The sequence below is a fragment of the Thermobia domestica genome, chromosome 1, assembly GCF_964235325.1.
Source record: "Thermobia domestica chromosome 1, izTheDome1.hap1.1, whole genome shotgun sequence".
In the NCBI taxonomy this organism is placed as follows: Eukaryota; Metazoa; Arthropoda; class Insecta; order Zygentoma; family Lepismatidae; genus Thermobia; species Thermobia domestica.
The window spans coordinates 164081471-164105906 of record NC_137454.1 but is presented as its reverse complement, the minus strand read 5'-3'; the positions used below and the strand labels follow the sequence as shown (position 1 = coordinate 164105906).

Here is a 24436-nt window from a genome sequence, read left to right as displayed (position 1 = left end):
AAATCATATAGTATTTGACCTATTTATTAAAATTATTAATAAGTATGTTTTACTGATAATTGCAGATTGAGGTACTGTAGAAAAATAGTAAATATTGCTGATAGTCGTGGGTAGATATTATATCTCACTTACTTACCTTTCTTAAATGATCAACAACATGGCATTCTCCAATTTGAGAAATAATATTAAAGACTTCGTGTTTTCAAATGCTGATAGTTTGCAGTATTATATTATGAGGCGATGAATTTATCAGTGCTAGAGGTCTTTTGAACAGATCTCGGAATTAGGGACAATAAATAAATAAATAAATAAATTTGTTCCATAAAGACTGTTATTAGTTTTCAGCGTGACATTAATACACTTGATCCAGCTTGTATGCCATCGCGAAAACCAGATTCCTCCAGATATGTGAAATACTGCTACCCTGAAGGTTCTAACTCTTTGTCTGAGGAAAATCAAAGTCAACTAATATAATTTTCAGTTTTAGGAAGATTTCGAAGTCTGGCGAAACCAAATCTGGTGAATAAAGTGAATATGGCCACAAGTCATAGATTTATTTGTCATTGATTTTGGTCACTACAAAGAACCCATATGAGGATGAGTATGGTCGTGGTGCAAGATGAATTTCTTCTTTGATAAACGGAAATTTCTCGTAGTTATATAACTAGCGCATGCACCATCTGCACGAGAGACCCAGGTTTGATTCCCGCTGTGAACTCATGTGGTTCGGATCTCGTGTTAATCTGTAGGTTCATGTCTCATATATCCTTGGTGCTGAATGGGATGATAAACTGCACATCAATCAACCAACCATCTTCTTTGATAAATCTGTACCTTTTCTGTTATTTGTACCTGTAATTGGCCCTAAAGCTTTGCATAGAATTCAGCCATTATGGCTTTTATCAGGTGGAAGATAGTCAATGAGGATGCCTTTTTCATGCCAAAAAGCAAGATACGACTTTTCCTTTAAACTTTCACACACATAGGCTTATTTGGAAGCGGAGAAGCACGTTCCCTGTATTTTTTTTCTAGATTGTAATAGCGTACCTCTGTCTCATCGGTGGTTACAAAACATTAGTCTTTAATAACGTATGAAAGAAGTTCGATGTTTCTTAAAACGGACTAAGTCGTTAGGGTCATTCCGAGAACTTACTAAAGTGTCGTCGTAATTAGGATTAATATGAAAGCACACAATTTTATTCATGGTATACAGTAATACTAAGCTCTGACATTGCTGTTCTATTGTTAAAAAGACATGTTAAAAACTTTGAAATGTTGGAAATAAGCTACTTCATCTGAGAATCACTGGTCTTGTCGAGAATTTGCCTCATGGAAATTAACATTCTCAAATTGAAAAATAAACTATTTTATAAAAGTGCTCAAACTTTACTTAGAAATTTCTATCTTCACTGATAAATCGCGGTGTCAATTTTTAAAAACCTAATCACAGATTTGTAGTTACTCTATGTGATTCTATAGAACTCATTGCCATTCAGGATGTATTGAGTGGATCAAATTGATTTTGGGATGCTAAATATATGAACCAGGTTAGAAATAAATTTACTTACGATACTATCACTTATATACATATATATATATATATATATATATATATATATATATATATATATATATAAACGCATCTGTGCTTACCCCTAAAGATTTTAACATCTTGACGTCTTCTTTGTACAGATAATATGAATTGCATGCTTTATCCCCATTGCTAGCATCTAAAATAGGACTTGGATCTCGATGGCAAAAATTGTCCCACAAATGTTCAGATTTACCTATTAAAAAAAAAAAAAAAAGCGAAGAAAAGAATAATACTGTAGTATAATGAAAATATTTATGTATATATACATGGGTATAATATTGAGTTATATATCTATTTACAAGCTATTGGTAGCCTATACTAAAAATTACATCAAAAGAGCAATTTGCTGAATCTTTGAGTTATAAACTTTTTAGAATAACATTTTTTATAAAGATTTTAGAACTATTCAAATCTAAATCTATTTAATATAATTTAGAGTTTAGAACTAATTCAGGCAACAAACCCGTGGGTTAACCCTGCACACTGGAAGTTAAATGTCTACCAGAAGTTCACTAGCCCTAACCTATATTTCAGATCATTATTAAAAAATATTTCACTATTCTAAGGGGGACACTTCTAATTTTTATATCGTGTATTCAGCGTAGATTACAGAGCAGAGGAAATTTAGATGTTTTCCTCTAGCCTCCCTAGCTGCAGGATTGTACAGATTAAGAATATGTTAACATGCATACACTTTGGAAAGCTCTTAGCGAGTGCTTAAGTCTGTATTGCAAGTAAAAATGAGAATATTAAAAGAATCTCTCAAACAAACTAGCGTAATAGGCCAGCTGTATGTAATAGGTAAGGCTATAGGCTCAGTCACTGGCATCTCTGGCATGTAAAATTTGGGGGGACATCGAAGAAAATGATTAAAATGGTGCTAAGCCCAACCTATTTATTATCTTCGATTCCATTTGTTACCTTTCTGCTTACTTTCACGGATCCTCTAAGGTATATCAAGAACTCTGATATAATCGTTCCACAGCCTGAATAATACATTCCAAATAAATATTATTATTATTATTGTTATTTATTTATTTATTTGTTATTCTGTCGTTAGTAAATAAATTAAATTGGAATGAAATATTTAATATTTTGTACTTCAAAATATTGGAGGGGACGCGACCCCTCGTCCCCCCTGCCAGAGACGCCTATGGGCTCAGTCAAATTTAGTTTGATTAATGGTAGCTTTTAGTTCTCACATATTTATTGCAGAGAACCGTTAGAATCGTGAGAAACCACAACATAGTACTTTTTAAACAACCTGCATATACATAGCAACTACTATCCATTTCATAAAGATAGGCCCCTGACTTCGTGGTGCTGCCGTGACGTCCAGTCAAAACTTATATTGCATTGTCGTACCTCGTTGGAATTGCTGAAATGTTGTCTTTTCAATACTTAAGACATAAAAATTTTCTTTGTATTATGCAGTGAGAAAAAAATAAAAATTAATGAAAAAGTGCTTATTTTTTCGTACTTTTTTGGTAGATCAATGTTTATAGGACTATATCTCAGAAAAGAGATCACGTGAAATAATTTCCTGTGTACAATATGTAGATGCATCCATTAACTGTAAGTTATGAAAAGTTCAAATTTCATTACTTGATACTTTTTGTGTAATTAAAACAAATGTACGACGCTCTGATCTCCTTTACCATAGTAGTTAGAGAAACGTACAAAACACTGTTCGAAAATTTGGAAGTCTAGTGTTCCAAATATTTGAAACTATTAACATAAAAAGGTTTAGTTGGTAGAGTATTTATTTTTTAAAAAAATGTTTTTACTTCAACATGTTCTCTGCGTTAAGCGGTGAGCCATGTTGCAGCCCAATCTTTAAATTCCCCGCGCTTATATGAAGAAACAGCATACAGTAAGTGGAAGTGCGGCAACGCTGTCGTGCAGTGTTGTCGCGTTCAGGAAGTTTGTAGCGCGAATCTTACTTCATAAGAATGTAATAGGAAAAACTATTTATTATAACCTTTCACAACATCATAAAAATAATAATAATGCATTATACATCTCAATTTAATCGAAATAAAACGTTGAAGTAAAACATCCAAAACCTCATCTCTTAATCTATTTACTTCATTCACTTTTGTAATGGGTTTGTTGACTCATCGCTGCTCCTGTTATCTTCCTGTATACTTATTAACAATGGCTCCATTTCTACCTCAAGAGATCTATCAGTATACACACTTTCCAGCTTACGAACATGTTAAAGGTTAAAAAGAAATGTATCCTTGGCAATCACGTGTTCACCCAAGTTCTGCGATCAGTTCCCCTGCCGAATGTACAATAACACAGAATGGGTCCTTTGTTTTCTTTCAACGAAAAAAAAAAAAAAGCAATGAGTAGGTGACGAGGGCTGTATTTGGGTCTAATCACGTTGCACTGATTACGTCTTCAACACTTCCCTTCGGTTCGTAGGCGTCAAAAACTTAGACATGCACTCACATCATATGGGTTCATTGCAATGAGACGGACGAATGGGCATTTATATTTTCCTTAGTATATGTCGTGGTTTTTGATTAAATATATATATATATATATATATATATATATATATATATATATATGAATATTCCTTTACGAGCGGCGGTATTAGAAAAAGAAGAGGCAAAATTGCAGAATTATTTATAATGAAATTGCAGAACTGATGAATGACTCCGACTCAAGACAGTTATGAGTTAGTAATGAATAGTAATGACATTGATTATTCTGTGCTCAGTGGCGTATTCGGGAGTGAACAAGATAGTAACTCTGTTTCAAGTGAACCTGAGGCTGCGCCGGGAAAGAGAGAGAAAAAAAACGTGTCGTTCCTATTCAAAGACAGATTCTGATGTAGCTTGGAGCGATAAAATTCAAGTAAATGCATGCCCCTGTTTAGTGGTATCCCGGGAATTGAACAAAATGCTGGGCTATCTACAGAGTATTCCGCATATAAAGTGTTTCAGCTGTTTTTACCGATGAAGTTTTATAGTAAAAAAAAGTTGAATTGATTTTGAGTTGAACGTCCTGTTCAGCAGTGAGGCTATATGAGACGTCGACCAACTGGTTAACGTGGAATCCAAACTACATGAGCTCCCCCCAGGAATAGTAGTAAAAGTTATGAATCAATACGCAAAACAGCAGATTGAGAAAAAGAAAAAAAATACTAAAACAAAAATCTTTGTTTTCTAAATGAAAGCGTGTTACTTTAATTAAAAACCAGGAAATTTTTACACTAATTATTCACATAAGCCTTGTACGGAAGCCAGCTTTACGCGATTTTTACAAATCAACTACGCAAGAGCTATTAGTATGTCTGTCAAGTGGTGGAACAGATTTTCTGTGAAGTGTAAACTCAATATTACATATCAACTGAGGTTGTATCATATAATAAAGTTTATGCTTGTATTTGTTTCTGTACAAGTGTGTTTTGTACTGCGTGCAGTAAGTGAAAAACTGACAAAAAGCAACAAATTTTCGAAGACCATCACATGCAAATTCAAACAAAATAAGAGTTCGCTTTTCTAATTTTGAACATTTGGCACATTTTCTGTATATCCTGTTAATTTCTAAGAAATTGGTTTAAAATCTGTGGAGACATAAAATTTTAAAAATATATCTAAAAAGTGCCGGACAGTGTGCGTGACAAGTTTAAATACCCGTCCGTCTGAGAGTGTATACGCGCCAGGAAAATGTGGCAACGTAGCACTCCGTATAAACTGCGATAGCGAAGGGCGCAAAGCTGAGAAAATTATAATGTCATATTTGTGATTGTTTATCTTTTAAAACAAGTCAAAACAGTTTGGTTGAAAAAGCTACTTTAAGATCTTTCTAAAAGTTTTTTAAGATTGTTAATACACCGCAGCAATTCAGAGATAATGATGTCTCAGTTTTTACTGAATAACAAGAAAATTACTACGTGTTGAGTAATGAAATTTTCAGAACTTACAGGTAACATATGCATCTACATATGGTGCACAGGAAATTATTTCATGTTATCTCCTTTCCGAGATATAGTCCTATAAACATTGATTTACCAAAAAAGTACGAAAAAATACGCACTTTTTCATTAATTTCTATTTTTTTCTCACTACACAGTACAAAGAAAATTTGTATGTTTTAAGTATTGAAAAGACAACATTCCAAGAATTCCAACGAGGTACGACAATGTAATACAAGTTTTGACTGGACGTCACGGCAGCACCGCCAAGTCAGGGGCCTATCTTTATGAAATGGATAGTAAATACTGAAAGGGGTGTCCCAATATCAACAGGCATCACCTAAACGATGACAGCCAGTCATAAGTACCTATAGTCATTAGCAGGCCCGGCCTTAAGCCGATTGAACCGATTGCTCCCAATCGGGCTCCGCGCCTAAGGGCCCCCCCGCGCTAGTGCCATCTATTCTACTCTCCAGTGCCGTTTAAACAGCATATTAGAACTCTGAGCAAACAATTGTGTTGTGGTCCCTATGACTAATTTTTTTTTTTTTAAATACATGTAATTAATACATGCCTTTCTGCTCGCGGGGCCCTCGGCCCAAGTGACTATGTACAATTAAGATGGTTCTGCTACTCTCGGTTATCATGTACCAAATTTCACATAAGTAAATCCCCACGCTAAGCGGGTTTGCATATCCAGGCTCCTAACTATGAAAATATTTACGATCACTCCAACCCCAATCATTTCACAGATTCAACCTGTTGTATATAAGTTATTAGGACGTAAAATTGAATGTAATTTATACGAAAAACCCTTTTATGCATTGCAAGACCTGTAACGTCCAAATATTCACCACAAACTTAAACAAACAAACAAAAAAAAAAAGTGTGGAGCAGGAAACCACTTTACACAAAAGTCAAAAGAGGTCATTGAAGAGATACCAACTGGTCGAGCGGTTTGTGTCACTAGTCTATCAATCAGAAGTTTCTGTGTTCAAACCCTGTAGAAAATATTCGGTTTTTTTTTTCTGAAAAGTGTGTTCCTATTTTCATCAGAGGACTCAGAACATTTCTTTGAATAAATCTTTGGAAACTACTTTTCTCTCAAATTCGATTAGAAGCGAACATTATATGAATTGCTAATCTAAAATCCACAGCTGAGAACAAAATATTAAGTATGTTCAATATGTCATTATTATCCTTTGATTTGTAGTGAAAAACTAATTATAAGCATTGACAATTTCAGAAGATTCTCCCCCGGTAATGGTCAATATATGAATGAGAAAAAACTGATAAAACATTATTAGTCCATTTGAGCATGATCGAAGATAACTTATGGCCACGAAGGGGAAATTTATGTCGACAGGGTCTCAAATTCTCCGACAGGTCATGCCCTAAAATTTTAACTGTTTGAAAGGTATCCTTAACAAATAGAATATTATATTTATTTCTCCTTCTACGTTTTGAAATGGAAAAATCATAATTTTAAATAGAATTATAATACGATAAGCATAAAGATTTATACAACTAATAAAGTAAATATTCTTGTGTAAGCTATCGATTTCTATTCGGATTAAAACTCGAATACTCGTTTGCATCACACTTTAAAGTAATTCCTCTCTCTATATATATTTCCTACTGGAAAGCATGTTTAACTCCAATTACTTAATCAATATTTTTAATAATATATTTTTATTGTAATACTCTTACTATTCAATGTTGTATGCACTTAATTTCTCAAAGCAAAACCTCACAAATGTATAATTGACTAGTAAATATTATCAAATAAATTATCATTTAGTTTACGTAAACATTGCATCGCCTGATTTGAAACTTCGTATTTTAAATAATAATAATAATAATAATAATAATAATAATAATAATAATAATAATAATAATAATAATAATAATAATAATAATAATAATAATAATAATAATAATAATAGTAGTAGTAGTAGTAGTAGTAGTAGTAGTAGTAGTAGTAGTAATAAAATCATAACCATATCTTTATCAGAATTTCAGGCTTAGTCAATAAATGAATTCAACATATTCTCTATTCGAAGCTCTATTTAATCGAATCAGATAGAAATACGAAGAGGAACTTCGAGAACAGGTAAAAGAAAAATGTTACTTTGGTGGGTTTGGAAGTAACTTTTAAGAGTTTTTTTTTTTTTTTTTTTTTTTTACAAATTACAGACAAATACCTTGGACACTTTTTTCTTTTCTTTAAGTTAACTGATTCACCGAACGTATCTGACATATGAGTAACTTGTCTCTATTTTCTACTCGGTTATACACGTTTTACACTCTTTTCCATTAACCTTGAACGACAAGAACACGAACACAAAAACATCCACATAGGTATGACAGTTGAAATTCCTAACTTCCCCCACGGGGAATCGAACCCGGGACCACATACACCTGGGGCACACGTGCTAGCCACTAGACCAGCGGGAAAAGCAAATGAAATGTATTTTGTAGTGTCTGAAGTTTATAGCTATTTCACCCTGTTGTAGTATGTCTATTGATTTTTTAATGTTTACCGTATTCGTTACTTTGAGGAATGATATATATTATTGATATAGGTTTTATTACATATTCGGCCATAAATATTATATAAATTATCAGAATTATTCATGATCTTCCATGGAAATTCACTGGTGCATGCGCAGTAGAAACAGAAGAACACAACTTTCTGATGTTGGTCAGAACACAAATTTCTAACAGGATGTCTGAATTCCTTGGTGGAAAGCAGTAGTTCCCAACCTAGGGACCCGCAGCTTCCTCCTGACAAGTAAACCTTACGTTTGGGTGAATCGAGTTGCTGACTGAGACATATATGAGAAAGTAGTACTAAATGTGGTCAGTATTTCAGTGAAGTTGTAGGTGCGAAGCTCCAGGGGTTTAGGAGATACAGCTACCAGAACATCACATGGAAGTACAGAATAGTCTTCATACAGTTGGAGGTAAAAGCTCTGTAAGACCTCTTGTAACGACAAAAGGTGAATAACAAATATATGGGTATATATTAGGACTAGGGGGAAGTCATATAGTAAGGGTATACCTGACGGCGGCCATCTTGAAATCCGCCATTTTGAATTAAAGTTAAGTTTTTAAAATAGGAATAGGGTCATGTGATACATGATTTAAGGCGCAAATTTAATCAGAAGAACAATGGTCACGTTAATTTTGAGTTACGCACAATTGGTAAAAAGTTACAGGGAAATTAAATATTGTTGCAGCATATGTATTAGTCCTTTACCCCACCTTGTAAATTTTGTTTTAATGATAATAATTAAATAAAAAGCAGGTGGATAAATATTAGGTCTATGGTAAGAGTTGCCTTGATGGTGGCCATGTTCAAACCCGACATTTTGAATCAGACAAAATTTTTAAACAAAACGCATAACAGTGATACCTTATTAATAGCAAATTTTACCATAAATCCAACGGTATAACCATTTTTGCTTTATCATGAACCAGATTTGTTATCGCATTCACAAGTTGCTAATTTAAGGAAAAATGACCAAAGAGGAATTGATTCATAATTGAACTTGGGTCTTTCTTCCAGAAAAGTCCTCAATTAGTACAATCAATATGTAGTTCAAAAAAGAGTGCATCACTTCCACAAATGCTCTGCTCACAGTGAGCACACCTGACAAAGGCAATCGAGTTACACTTGACACATCTATCGTTAACAATTCCGTCAAAGCAGTAGTCGTAAGGAGCGATCCATTTAATTTTGTGCTGGTTAATGAAAAAGCAAAAATGGTTATACCGTTGGAGTTATGGTAAAATTTTCTATTAATAAGGTATCACTGTTATGCGTTTTGTTTAAAAATTTTGTCTGATTCAAAATGACGGATTTGAACATGGCCACCATCAAGGCAACTCTTACCATAGACCTAATATTTATCCACCTGCTTTTTATTAAATTATTATCATTAAAACAAAATTTACAAGGTGGGGTAAAGGACTAATACATATGCTGCAACAATATTTAATTTCCCTGTAACTTTTTACCAATTGTGCGTAACTCAAAATTAACGTGACCATTGTTCTTCTGATTAAATTTGCGCCTTAAATCATGTATCACATGACCCTATTCCTATTTTAAAAACTTAACTTTAATTCAAAATGGCGGATTTCAAGATGGCCGCCGTCAGGTATACCCTTACTATATGACTTCCCCCTAGTCCTAATATATATCCATATATTTGTTATTCACCTTTTGTCGTTACAAGAGGTCTTACAGAGCTTTTACCTCCAACTATATGAAGACTATTCTGTACTTCCATGTGATGTTCTGGTAGCTGTATCTTCTAAACCCCTGGAGCTTCGCACCTACAACTTCACTGAAATACTAACCACATTTAGTACTACTTTCTCATATGTGTCTCAGTCAGCAACTCGATTCACCCAAACGTAAGGTTTACTTGTGAGTAAGCATGAAGAGCGAGTAAGGTGGCGAAAGCTACTGGCATAAAAGAATTGTGCAATAAATAAATAAAGCACTACTTATTATGACTTTCAAATTCAGCTTGACAATTTTATAATTGCCGTTTTACAAAAACATCATATTGCACTAGAAATGTATGCAAAAGTCTTGCTGGAAATAAATATAAATTCCTGGGATTATTATTATTATTATTATTATTATTATTATTATTATTATTATTATTATTATTATTATTATTATTATTATTGGTCTCCTACTTCTTGGCCAAGATGTGAAATATTCACTACCTTCTTCATACCGCTAAATCAATTTCTTCACTGTTTTCTCGTCACAGCTCATACCCCTAGCTATCTGAATGGCAATTTGTCTAATTGTTGCTCGACCTATGATTTTCCCTCGCATAGTAACAGATAGTTTTCTACAGCTTTTAGAGAGAGATATTTTGACAACCTGTAGAAATTTGCATTGTGATTCGTATTAGCAATGACAGTAAAGTGGATATTTCTGTTCCTACTGTGCATAATCAGTATCATTATATCAGAAGTATTCCGCCATTACCAGCGGGTCACTTACCGCAGCTGAGAAGCTGCCATGCTCCACGATCTTCTGTTAACCTCTCCATCTTCACATACGATTTTTCTGTTTTGATATCGCCAATAGCCTAATTCTGTTTCTATATAGTCTAATTCGTCCTCTCCCTCTCTTCCCTGCCACCATACCCTCTAGCACATCCGTCATGATACAGTTCCTTCTTAACAGTTTCTACAGTTTCGTCCATGTTTATGTCCTATAAATACAGTAAAATACAGTAAACGAAGCATTTTATGAGTCTTTTTCTTTACAACTCTATTCTTGGTCCCCTCAAAATACTATTTCCTCCATCCTAAAGGCTCTTTTCGCCATTTCTATCCTTGCTTTTATTTCACGTTCGCATGTCATATCATCACTAGTAATAGTACTCAGATATCGAAAACTAATCACTTGTTGTTTTTTCCCGCTCCTACTTCTATATTTCACACCGATCGCTTCGTTTCAATCACCATGGATTTTGTCTTTCTAACATTTATTTTCAGCCCATATTCTTCACAAGCCTTTCTCAAGTTTTCTACATCTTACTAATTTTCTTTTTAGATTCTGCAACAACAACCATATCAACCCCAAACCGTATACACCTCACCATTCTATCTTCTACGGAAATTCCATCTTCATTATGTAGACTCGTTTTCGTTATCTCTTCTAAATAGTTATTAAATAAAATATAATCGGCGGAAGATATAACCTCTGTTGAACTCATCTTCCAATTACACTGTCTGTCTACTGTGCATGCACCAGTGAATTTCCATGGAAGATCATGAATAATTCTGATAATTTATATAATATTTATGGCCGAATATGTAATAAAACCTATATCAATAATATATATCATTCCTCAAAGTAACGAATACGGTAAACATTAAAAAATCAATACATACTACAACAGGGTGAAATAGCTATAAACTTCAGACACTACAAAATACATTTCATTTGCTTTTCCCGCTGGTCTAGTGGCTAGCACGTGCGCCTCAGGTGTATGTGGTCCCGGGTTCGATTCCCCGTGGGGGAAGTTAGGAATTTTAACTGTCATACCTATGTGGATGTTTTTGTGTTCGTGTTCTTGTCGTTCAAGGTTAATGGAAAAGAGTGTAAAACGTATAACCGAGTAGAACATAGAGACAAGTTACTCATATGTCAGATACGTTCGGTGAATCAGTTAACTTAAAGAAAAGAAAAAAGTGTCCAAGGCATTTGTCTGTAATTTGTTAAAAAAAAACTCTTAAAAGTTACTTCCAAACCCACCAAAGTAACATTTTTCTTTTACCTGTTCTCGAAGTTCCTCTTCGTATTTCTATCTGATTCGATTAAATAGAGCTTCGAATAGAGAATATGTTGAATTCATTTATTGACTAAGCCTGAAATTCTGATAAAGATATGGCTATGATTTTACTACTACTACTACTACTACTACTACTATTATTATTATTATTATTATTATTATTATTATTATTATTATTATTATTATTATTATTATTATTTAAAATACGAAGTTTCAAATCAGGCGATGCAATGTTTACGTAAACTAAATGATAATTTATTTGATAATATTTACTAGTCAATTATATATTTGTGAGGTTTTGCTTTCAGAAATTAAGTGCATACAACATTGAATAGTAAGAGTATTACAATAAAAATATATTATTAAAAATATTGATTAAGTAATTGGAGTTAAACATGCTTTCCAGTAGGAAATATATATAGAGAGAGGAATTACTTTAAAGTTTGATGCAAACGAGTATTCGAGTTTTAATCCGAATAGAAATCGATAGCTTACACAAGAATATTTACTTCATTAGTTGTATAAATCTTTATGCTTATCGTATTATAATTCTATTTAAAATTATGATTTTTCCATTTCAAAACGTAGAACGAGAAATAAATATAATATTCTATTTGTTAAGGAAACCTTTCAAACAATGATAATTTCAGGTCATGACCCGTCGGAGAATTTGAGACCCTGTCGACATAAATTTCCCCTTCGTGGCCATAAGTTATTTTCGATCATGCTCAAAGTAGACTAATAATGTTTTATCAGTTTTTTCTCATTCATATCTTGACTATTACCGGGGAGAATCTTCTGAAATCGTCAATGCTTATAATTAGTTTTTAATTACAAATCAAATGATAATAATGACATATTGAACATATTTAATATTTTGTTCTCAGCTGTGGATTTTAGATTAGCAATTCATATAATGTTCGCTTCTAATCGAATTTGAGAGAAAAGTAGTTTCCAAAGATTTATTCAAAGAAATGTTCTGAGTCCTCTGATGAAAATAGGAACACACTTTTCAGAAAAAAAACCGAATATTTTCTACAGGGTTTGAACACAGAAACTTCTGATTGATAGACTAGTGACACAAACCGCTCGACCAGTTGGTATGTCTTCAATGACCTCTTTTGACTTTTGTGTAAAGTGGTTTCCTGCTCCACACTTTTTTTTTTTGTTTGTTTGTTTATGTCGATACAACTATAAGTTTGTGGTGAATATTTGGACGTTACAGGTCTTGCAATGCATAAAAGGGTTTTTCGTATAAATTACATTCAATTTTATGTCCTAATAACTTATATACAACAGGTTGAATCTGTGAAATGATTGGGGTTGGAGTGATCGTAAATATTTTCATAGTTAGGAGCCTGGATATGCAAACCCGCTTAGCGTGGGGATTTACTTATGTGAAATTTGGTACACAACAACATATTACAATACAGATACATCCAGACTCTACAAGGGAGGGTATGGCTTCTCCCTAACAAGTAAATGAATAGTTTGTATTAAGTTTCCGGGCTGCTGCAGTAGTTTCTTTATTTTGATTTCCGTTTACAACTTCTGTTCTAAAAATTGATTTTATGTCCAGGGAGTATTCTGCACCCCAACCCTCCTAACACCCCCAAGTTTCCTTACACACACCTCTTTACGTAAAAGTATGGTATCTTTGAATTTGTGTAAAAATGTATGTCATTAGTCTGGGTGCACACTCTCTTTTACTTTGAACACCCCACTAAGAGAGTGGCCCAAACAGAGCGCTATATATACAGAGTGGCCCAAAAGTAGGTATACAGACCTACATATAGAAAACATGCAGGACTATACCTACTTTTGGGCCACTCTGATATATATAAAGATCTACAGACCTTGGTGCAAGTTAGTTGTAAACCTGGGGCCCCGCAAAATGTTCCCAATTGGAGCCCGCACCACCTAAGGCTGGTCCTGGTCATTAGCATATAGGTACGTGCTCTACCAGAAACTATATCTAATGCTTCACCCGGAAATGGATAACTCAAAATCTTTTGCTCACAACAATTAGTTACAAAACATATCACCCCTACTTTTTGAAAATTACCGTTTTCAGATGATTTCCTGAATATTCTCTGAAATTCGAACGGTACACGGTTTTTATAAAAAATGTCTTCTCTTCACGACACAAGTTTTTTCCCGAAAGTTCGTAATTCAAAACAGCATGGTATTGCGGCTTGGAAAACTGTGATTCCGATGAACGTTGGATTGCCGACGGAATGCACGCTCAGTAACATTCACTTACTCGTTGTTTCTAAAAACGTCTTCACGATAAATGCTCGATGTTCTGCTGACCAACGGTTCATGATAACTATAACGACTTGAGCTGGCTACAATGTTACGATCAACCTCAACATTCACGACTGTAAAGAATCGATTTCAAAATAAGTAAATAAATAAATAAATAAAAGAAAGAATAAATCTTTCAGTTACATTAGTCGTGAATACGGCTCTCGGACATATATATAAGCAGTCTGACCACAATTTCAATTTGAAAACTGAAAGATTTTTCGTCGGATCCTGTATAACCTAAACTATGGGTAACGATTTTCTCTCCAATGAGTCATTTAACGATGTTGAGGACCTGCGCCATCTTTGAAGACTTATTCATGTAAATTAGAGGTTCCTAACCTGGGGGACGTGAAGAGTGAGCAAAAGGGAAGCAAGTTAATGACAGAAATAAACAGTGAAATTATGAATAAAGTACCATTTGTTATGACTATTTATAGTTTTGCTTTAGTAAACATTACAGACGCTACATGTTTGACATTTTGTCCTTCCTATTGTTATTCAAGATTTCTACGTTATTCAAAACTAAATAATTATGCATATTAGAATTCCTTACAACCAGGGGTAAAAGTGAAGGGCGTCCACCCACTTCCATAAAATTTCTATTCCGTCCCCCCATTTCCTAAAGAAATTACAATGTGCAAAGATAGGCAAGGGGGACGGCGTGATGTCATACGTCCCCTTACCTTTTCAGATCCACTTCTACCCCTGCTTACAACAGAACAAAATGCAATTTCAGTGCAACACGGATTTCAAAAATCTATCAAAAAGGTGCTATTATTATTATTATTATTATTATTATTATTATTATTATTATTATTATTATTATTATTATTATTATTATTATTATTATGAATAATAATAATAATAATAATTTAAGAATTCAATGCTGCGTCTGAAATCGCAGCAATCAGACAGAAAGCACGTATATGACCAACGAGCGGAAAAGGAAAAGAGAACGTAAAGTATGAAGGGTTTACGAAGGGAGTACCAGGTAAATGAACTTGGGAACCTCTTATATAAATCAATGAGCTAAAAAAAAAAAAAATGATGCAAATACTCAACAATATCGATGTATACTTCGATGTTAATTTTATGCAGTCGAACAAGGAGGAGCTTCAATTATTTTCGTGTGTATCAATGTTTATAGTTCTAACAGTTATAGATATAATACTTCCTTCAAATCTTGAAGAGCAAATTGTTGCCAAACAGAGATACTGAACAACCTCTCACGCAGAAAACAATAAAATATTTTCATAACAATTGCTTTATCTTCAAAATAGTAGCAAATATAAAGCAATAATTACCATCTTCATTCCAAGCTCCTTCTATCTGGTAGGCGGAAGTAGCTGTCCCCCAAAGAAAATCTTTCGGGAATTTATCATAGAGAAACTCATTCTTCATAGGTAAATGTACACTGTCGGGTGCCTTCGCTACAATATCTTCACTCATGGCTTCTTGTTGGAAATTCCTTAAAATGAAAGAAAAACGTTAAAGTTTTTGCCGCGGATTTTTATAAAATTTGGTCAACGGCCAACCAATAATATTTTGTTAAGAGTATTTCAATCATAAAATTATTCTAACTTCGAGAATATGTATGACCACGAATACTTACCTCGTTGCAAAGGCGCCATAGGTGGTATAGCATGTTCCTGTCATTTATGTATGTATGTATGTGTGTATCTTATCTATCTAAAAGAAGTCCTGAGTGAGCGACTGACTAATCAATGCCCAGGACAAACCACTTAAGTTAGAAACTTGAAATTTGGACAGGACATAGGATTTGTAACATAAAGTATCACTAAGAAACGACTTTTGGAAATTCGACAAGGAATGGAGGGAAATAGAGGTGGAAATTATTACATTAAAGCCAAAGGGTCGGAGTGTCTGAAGGTTAGAGATATAATAGAGTTATCATTTAAAGTAGTTAGACAAGTGTTTCAGCGTTTTTTTTTTTTTTTTTTAATATTTGATCTAGAAGGGAAGAAAAGGGGATGGGATTACAATTGATATAATACGAGTTCATAATTCAAAATCTCTTTAGGTTAGAGACATAAAATTTGGTATTTGAACTTCTAATTTAAAATAATAAGAAACGTGCTTCTGCGTTTTTTTCTTTTATTTTAATATTTGACCTAGAAAGAAAGAAACAGTTGGGTAGGGGGAAAAAAAGGTGGGATTACAATTATTATGAGATGAGCATATCTTGAAATCCGTTAACGTTAAAGACATTCAATTTGGTATTTGAACCTTTTTACTTAAAAGAACTTAACAAACGTTTCAGCGTTTTTTGATATTTGGCCGAGGATAGAAGAATGGAGGTTGTGAGTTGAAGTTATTATTATTATTATTATTATTATTATTATTATTATTATTATTATTATTATTATTATTATTATTATTATTATAAGGTGACCATATTTCGAATCCACTAACGTTAGAGACATAAAATTTGGCTTTAAACTTTGCATCTAAAATAATTATGCATGTGTTTAAGCATTTTTTCGAGATTTGACCTAGAATAAAAGTAGAGGAGGTGCGAATTGCTTCCTCAAGATGCCTAGAGATACAAGACGTTCGAATTTCGCGCGAGACTTCGAGTTCAGACAAATTCTATATGAAAGGTGCTGAAGGAAGAACGCGAAATATTGCCCACAGCCTACATATCTAGGGTGGACAATTTATCTTGTAAGTTTGAAACTAATGAACAGTAAACGTTGACATTTTATACCATGCAAATATCGACAGGGAAATATAGTTTGACACACTATGCGATACCACTAGGCTAACGGTGTTGCTAACCTCATATAAAGTTGTACTTTTTCAAGTAGCACTACGTAAAGTCATTGCATATTTCAAATCTGTATGTTAGATGACAACTTACAATTTATGATTTGTTATTCAGTGTTGCAAACTAAGGATGCTACAGTATCATAAATATTCACATTTTGGTGGGCTCTATAACAATAACAACGCATGTAAGACGTACAGAGAAATACACATCCAAAGTTCTCCAGTGTCTGATATTATAATAGTAATATGATGGATTTCGAATAAATAGGAACAAAGATACCTACATGGCTTTGATTTTTTCAAAAACCTGTATTCCGAAAAAAATATCTAGGTAAGTATCTCATCCAATCGTATATATGAGTTTCTATATAGATGAGAAGGTCGTAATACCGCTTCATATCTCAAACCGTTCTGTAGATATGGTAAATACTGCTAAAAGTTTGTAACACTGCTTAAAATTACGTAATTTTGAGAACTTGTGATTAGATCTAACAAAAAGTATTGTTGTAATATCATAAAAGCAAAATAAATCAAAAAGTATTTTTAAAAATTTACACATATATGCTATTTTAAGCAATACATCTTTAACCATTTTGTTTCATATCTCCGAAATGGTTTGAGGTATTAAATTGCTGTAAACAGAATCATGATCTATATGTCTATTGAAAACCATCTACGTAATTGAATGTAATACTTTATTTATCTAAATACTTTTTCGAAATAGTCAAATTTTCAGTTCCTTTAACTTTGTTTCTACTTGTTCGAAATGCGTCATATGATGCTCGTAGTATTCGGCAATAAGATACTTTGGATGTGCATTTTACCTCATCCATCTCTTTTGGGCTATTACTATTGTAAAACCTTTCTAACTTTGGTTGCTTTTCGATGTTTGAGATACTGTAATATCGTTAGTTTGCAACACTTTATAACAAGTGTGTTATTACATTTTTTTTGTTTATTTGTAGATTTGAAAATATAATAACCTGACCCAATATCATCTAAAAAAAAATAGAACTTTATGCTGAATTGGCAATATTATTAACATTGTGATATCATATAGTATGCCAAACAATGTCTCTCTGCTAGTGTTAGCATGGTAGAAACTTTCAGTTGGAAAATTTCAGGTAGAAAATTGTCCATTAGTTTAAAAGTTACAACAGCGTATCAATATACTCTGTCTATTATATATTTATTACTAATTGCGAACAACAGCGGCAAGGTCGTTCAGAGCTGAGTCTCACCACGTGAAGTCGCTTTAGTCAATTGACATTATGCGAAGGGTTATTTATCAGATTTTGTAATTGGTATCATTGCTACAACTTCGTATTCATGTTTAAATAACTGGGCGAGTTGAAAGTAAATGGTTAACAATATTAAATTAGATTTAAACACATTTTTATCAGGCCATTGATTTTAATTAATTACGTTATTTAAAAATACTCTCTCATGTAAAATTATTATTAATAATTCTCTGATAATAGTTATGAATATATTGTTTGGTGTATATATGCAGAGTGTATATATATGTAGGCAATTATGAGCATCCTGCATATATTTCGCTGGCTATGCCACTGATATGAGACATGGATCTACAGTTTGAGGTGGAATCGAAATCATCGTAATGCGTTCAAATTTTAAGACCCTTCCACCGGGAATCGAACTCAGTAGCTCGTGCACTAAAGGCGACAGCACTAGGAAATGACCGGCTACTTCTTAAAAACTTTGAGCTGCTGAATGCAAACTAAATCTCCATAGATATAGCAGCTGTGCTCGAGCATACTACTGAATGATGAGTATGGTGTACCCATATCACTTAAAGTAGAGTTTGAAATAGCTTATAATGTTGGGAAATAATTACTTACGTAGGTCTACAGTCTTGTTAAAAAAAGAAAAGTGTTTCTCCTTTGAAAAGCCCTGTACTCTTATCCATAAGTGGAATTAACTCAAATACGTATCTATCATGTTTCGTTAATCTAGATCTCTATTTCAAGCCAAAAGTTTAACTCAATCAGTGGCCCGTGAAACAAATTTAGAGGATCTGTGGAACCATTTACTCCTCATAATTTCTAAAAGATATAAAGAATAATTAATACCTTTTTGTTGCACAGTGTGTTATATTGTTATAACATAAGTATAGTTTTTTTTAAATGTAATTGATACTAAAAGGTTGTTGACCTCCTCAACTACCAAAATTTAAAGGTATTGCCGTACCTTGCCTTGAAAGTAAAAAGATAATCCACAACTCTGAAGTACTTGAAAACCATTGGTTTCAATGATAATGGGGAGACTCGTGTCTATTTAACCTTATGCACAGAATATTGCTTCAAAATTATATACGTGTAACCGATTGGAAGTCATTTTGTCTTCAGGTGAAGCTCTCTCATCCAACCAAGTAATAGCCTACGATTCTCATAGAGTTAATATGCAAATATCAAGGTCCTTCCCTATCTCTGTAATGTTAATAATATAGAGAGAAACAGTAAGATTTTATGCTTAGAAATTACAATAGCATGGCCTAAAATTACTTTGAAAACTCTTAGTCTCTTTTTTGACCATGTCAGTTTTGGCACATAACAATCAACACACTATAGTTCTTGTGAAGAAATATAACAAAATTCCTGAATAATTTAGACAGAATACTCGAGCTATATGTTATTACATGCATAACCTCTTTTATTAGTCACTGTCTACAAACAAATGTCAGTTCTTTATATAACTAATAACTCATTCAATATGCTTGGCTTTGTTGTTACGATTATTTAATCGGAAGTGTAGATCATCTTTTGGTGATGTAATTGAAAAAAACAGAATGTACTCTAATCTAAATACATCTTCCCATGTTACTTTTCCTCCAATGACATTGAAAGAGTGCAGAGCGAGAAAGAAAAAGAGAAATATTTAATTGTGAGAATAATAATGTATTCATTCATACGTCTAACTTTCAAGGTTATGTTTAAAGAAGTTAACGGTTAAGTGTTTTATTACAAGGTTCTTAATGTGAAACTATTTCATCCATCTCGGATTATCCAAGCATGTCAAATAAATAATTTCTTTTAATATAATTTATTATGAGTAAAAAAAAATTACATAATTTTCTCACATAACTTTGATTTCGTAATAAATTACGTATTTATTTTTATTTATATGTACTCAATAGTTAAGAAATTATAATTGTATGAAGCGATACGATAGAACTATCAGTAAAGAAAGAACATGAAATGAAATGCCTGATTTTTTTTCAAACCTTTAATTTAACTTAAACTAGAAATAAAAAAATCACTTAAGAGTCTTCATCCCGGCGAAATTAAAATACCGGTAATTTTACAGTAATTATGTGATATCTTCAAATAGATAAAAGATAATTGAAATATGGAACAAGAGCGCCCTAGACAATATTATTTTGCGTGAGGTACCGTTATCACAAGTCACCTAGTGGCTTTCCGTTTTCAGCTGTTTAGAAACGCGAAAATAAATGCCGATTTTCAAAATGGCTCGAAATCGAAAGCAGATAAGTGAGTCGTGATAACGGTTTCTCATGTAAAATAATATTGTCTAGGGCGCTCTTGTTCCACATTTCGATTATTTTTTATCTATTTGAAGATATCACATAATTACTGTAAAATTAGCGGTATTTTAATTTCGCCGGGATGAAGACTCTTAACAAAACAACGTTTATTTAAAAATAATAAATGTGTAACATCTTCGACAACTAACTGAACATATTAGCTTCATCAGACATTGTAACAAACAAAAGGAGTTGCGCATAAATATAAATGGATCCTAGAAACCAGTTCTGAACGCTGATTCAGAACCAGAATTATTTAGAATAGCGTTCAGAATTAGTTTCTAGGATCCATTTATGTTTATACGCAACTCCTCTTCTTTGTTACAATGTCTGATGAAGCAAATACGTTCAATTAGTTGACGAGACTGTAGCCCCACTGTAGCTCTGTAGCCCCAATATTTCGTTTTCAAAAAATGAATTTTCAAATGCAGAAAACTTGTGGTAGTGGTGGCTCTTGAGGGAAGTCACATCGGTAGAAAGTACATTGTATCGCCAGAAGCTAAAAGAAGAAACGTTATCTAAGGTCCTAAAATGATATAGAAGGGTTACGGTCTTAGGTAACCCTTAGCTTGTAACGAAAAAAAAAAAATAGCGATACAACTTTCCTCAAGCCGCCACTGCTTGGGATCAAACATTTTGTCAGTTACAAAGAAAACTGAATTATTTTTCTTTTTGTATTTGGTCTAGGAATTAATTCGTGCGGGTGGACAAGAGATGGCGCAACGAACGGAGCGTCCCACAGTTCCGTGTATCCACACATGTGTTGCAAACCCCTGTCATCGCGTATCGTTCGTAGTATAGGGCAGTGGATTAAAGCGTCAACAACACCAGTTTGTAGTTAAGTGAACATGGCGCAATTTGTGCCTGATAAAGTGTTTTTGCGGGGTGTCCTGCTGCATTACTTTAACATGCAGAAAAGTGCGACTGAAAGTCATCGTATTTTGGTGGAAGTGTATGGTGACCATGCTCTAGCTGAGCGAACGTGTCAGAAGTGGTTTGCACGGTTTAGAAGTGGTGATTTCGGCTTGGCAGATCAAGAGCGAGCTGGACAGCCAAAAAAATTTCAAGACGAAGAATTGACAGCATTGCTCGAGCAGGATTCGTGTCAAACGCAGGAACAACTTGCAGCAGCATTAGGCGTTGATCAAACAACAGTCTTCAAACGCTTGAAAGCCATGGGAATGATTCAAAAGATGTCACATTGGGTTCCACATGAATTGAAAGACAGAGACGTTGAAAGACGAAAAACCATTTGCGAATTGCTGCTTCAACGACAGAGCAGAAAGGGGTTTCTGCATCGAATTATTACGGGTGATGAGAAGTGGATCCATTACGAGAACCCTAAACGAAAAAAGGCCTGGGTGAAACCAGGTGAACCAGGTCCATCACAACCAAAACGAGATATTCACTGTGCAAAGGTTATGCTGTGCATATGGTGGGATATGAAAGGTGTGGTGTACTATGAGCTGCTGCAACCGGATGAAACTATGAATGGAGAACGTTATCGACGACAATTAATGCGTTTGAAGCAAGCTCTGGCCAGAACACGACAGAATGGGAGAACAGACATGATAAACTTATTGTTCAACATGATAACGCTCGCCCACATGTCGCAAAACCGGTCAAAACCTATTTAGAAAATGTCGGATGGGAAGTTTCACCCCACCCGCCGTATTCACCAGACGTTGCTCCTTCGGACTACTACTTGTTCGATTGCATGAACAACGATTTGATTGGACAGCGGTTTACTTCTTCAGAAGATATCGAAACATGGGTCTCTGACTGGATCGCTTCCAAGGATGAGGACTTCTTTCGCCACGGAATCCGTACATTGCCTGACAGATGGGCGAAAGTGGTGGCTAGCGATGGACAATATTTTTCTTAAGGTATTTATGTATTTTGTGTTTGTACTACAGCTTCAATGTGTGCGTACCAACCGCACGAATTAATTCCTAGACCAAATATATTTGGTCTCCCTATCACACACTAATAGAGAAGTATCTTAAATGCACCTAAACACTTCTTGTTTGATTATTATATTCGCAGAATACGCTTTAAAATAGAATAGAATAGATAGCGAAACTTGTTGATTTGGCCAGAAATATGTGAGATCATAGAGATATATAAATAAATAATAATTACTCCGTAAACTGGTGTTTGGTTGCGTTGAACAACTTTTGTAGAACCAAGGATGTCCTCAAGACATATTATAAATTCACTCTTAATTATAAGAAACTTGATTAAGCACTGAAGATGGTTCTTGCCTAAATATTACAGGTTTCTATTGGAATCATAAGCCGGCGGAGTTCTCTTATTGGCTAATATTCTTAATGATAAAATTCAATGTTAGTAATTGTTACAGAAATTTAACAACAAGAGCTAATTATCTTAAAAGAATCGATTCATTCAATATACACTGTACTTCCTAAATTTTAGATAATAAAATGCATTTGTTAGATTACTGTTTTCTTGTTGTGTGTTTCGAATAAAAATATATCGGGTGTTGCAAAATAAGTGTTACAACTCTTGGGAGGTGACTCCTGCCACTGAGACAAGAAAAAAAGTTATCTTAAACTTTCGGCTATCGGACATAGTTTCGGATCTACAAGGTGCCGAAAGCGTGGGAAAATGACTTTCGGACGCGAATAGTTCGGAAACTATCCAATGTAAAGAGGGCGGGTAAAAAATTCACTGAAGAAGTCATACCTGCTGTATTGAGTTTTGTATGTTTCACAATCCTACCATGCACGCGCAAGGGATTCCCCAAAGGAACGTAGGGAGTCCCGGATAATCTGCCAAATGAAAATTGGTCAGAATGGATATGAATTGATAGAGTTTCTACCAGGTAAGAATAATTTGTTTGTATTAAGTCGATATCTGGAACAAATACAAAATTGCTGACACCTTCATGCCCGTTGTGTGTGGTTGCATAGTCGCCAGGTACGGATGCTGGCCAACAGTAACGTTCTGAGTATTAAGTGAAGCGAATTTGTACTCAAATGCTCTAGAAATACATCTGGAGTGTCGGTAGAACACAACAGATGGAGCAGGGTGATTCACATGTGTGGAAACACTTAACGAAAAATGTCCAGAAATGCACTCGTACTCAGTAAACCTGAGTTCAAAGCGTCGGAAATGTAAGTAATAGCATCAAGAACATGAAAGCCATTTCCAATTCACCAATAATATTCCCTCAAACCGATGCAATATGATGCGCAAGGTTGCATACCAATAAGGATGCAACAACTGAGGCCATTTGAAATTGTGCAAGGGGACTCACTAAGAAAGTGAAAAAACTAAAGGAATGTCAGTAGTGGGATCGCATGATGGATATTGAAATCTGGCCAATATGTTTGTTGATATCGAAATGTCCCAGAATTTGAACCATGGATTAAGATATTTCTTTTCATATGTGTCGACTGTGGGACAATGTCCCAAACAAAGAGAGACATTGATATAATCGTGTTCTAGTAACGTTCTACCAAAAAATGCACCAGATGTAATAGGAGAATGTACAACGTTATTTTCCTAGTTTTCGCACGTGGGATGGTGTCCCAGCAGTAATGGGAATGTTGACATTTGTCCATTAGGTATATGTTGATATCAACAGACACATTGGCCACATTTCAATATCGATCATGTGATCCCACTAGTGATATTCCTCTAGTTTGCCCAGTTTCTTTCTGAGTCTCCTTACACAATTTCAACTTGGCCTCAGTTGTTGGATCCTTATCGGTATGCAACCGTGCAGATCATATTGCATCGGATTGATGGAATATTATTGGTGAATTAGCAATGGCTTTCATGTTCTTGATGCTATTACTTACATTTCCGACGCATTGAACTCACGGTTACTTAGTATGAGTACATTTCTGGACATTTTTCGTTAAGTGTTTCCACACATGTGAATCACC

The 24436-nt window shown here is 34.1% G+C and overlaps 1 protein-coding gene across 2 annotated transcripts in view; it reads right to left on the bottom strand.

Moving 5' to 3' along the window:
• LOC145690574 (myrosinase 1-like) overlaps positions 1–24436 on the bottom strand; it is a 52396-nt gene that overhangs the window by 14571 nt on the left and 13389 nt on the right. For both annotated transcript variants that reach the window (XM_081765602.1, XM_081765608.1), the window contains exons 2-3: positions 15472–15635; positions 1654–1787 (exon numbers count right to left, since the gene is read on the bottom strand). In XM_081765602.1, coding sequence (XP_081621728.1) covers positions 1654–1787; positions 15472–15635 — 298 coding nt within the window. The remainder of the gene's footprint in view (positions 1–1653; positions 1788–15471; positions 15636–24436) is intronic.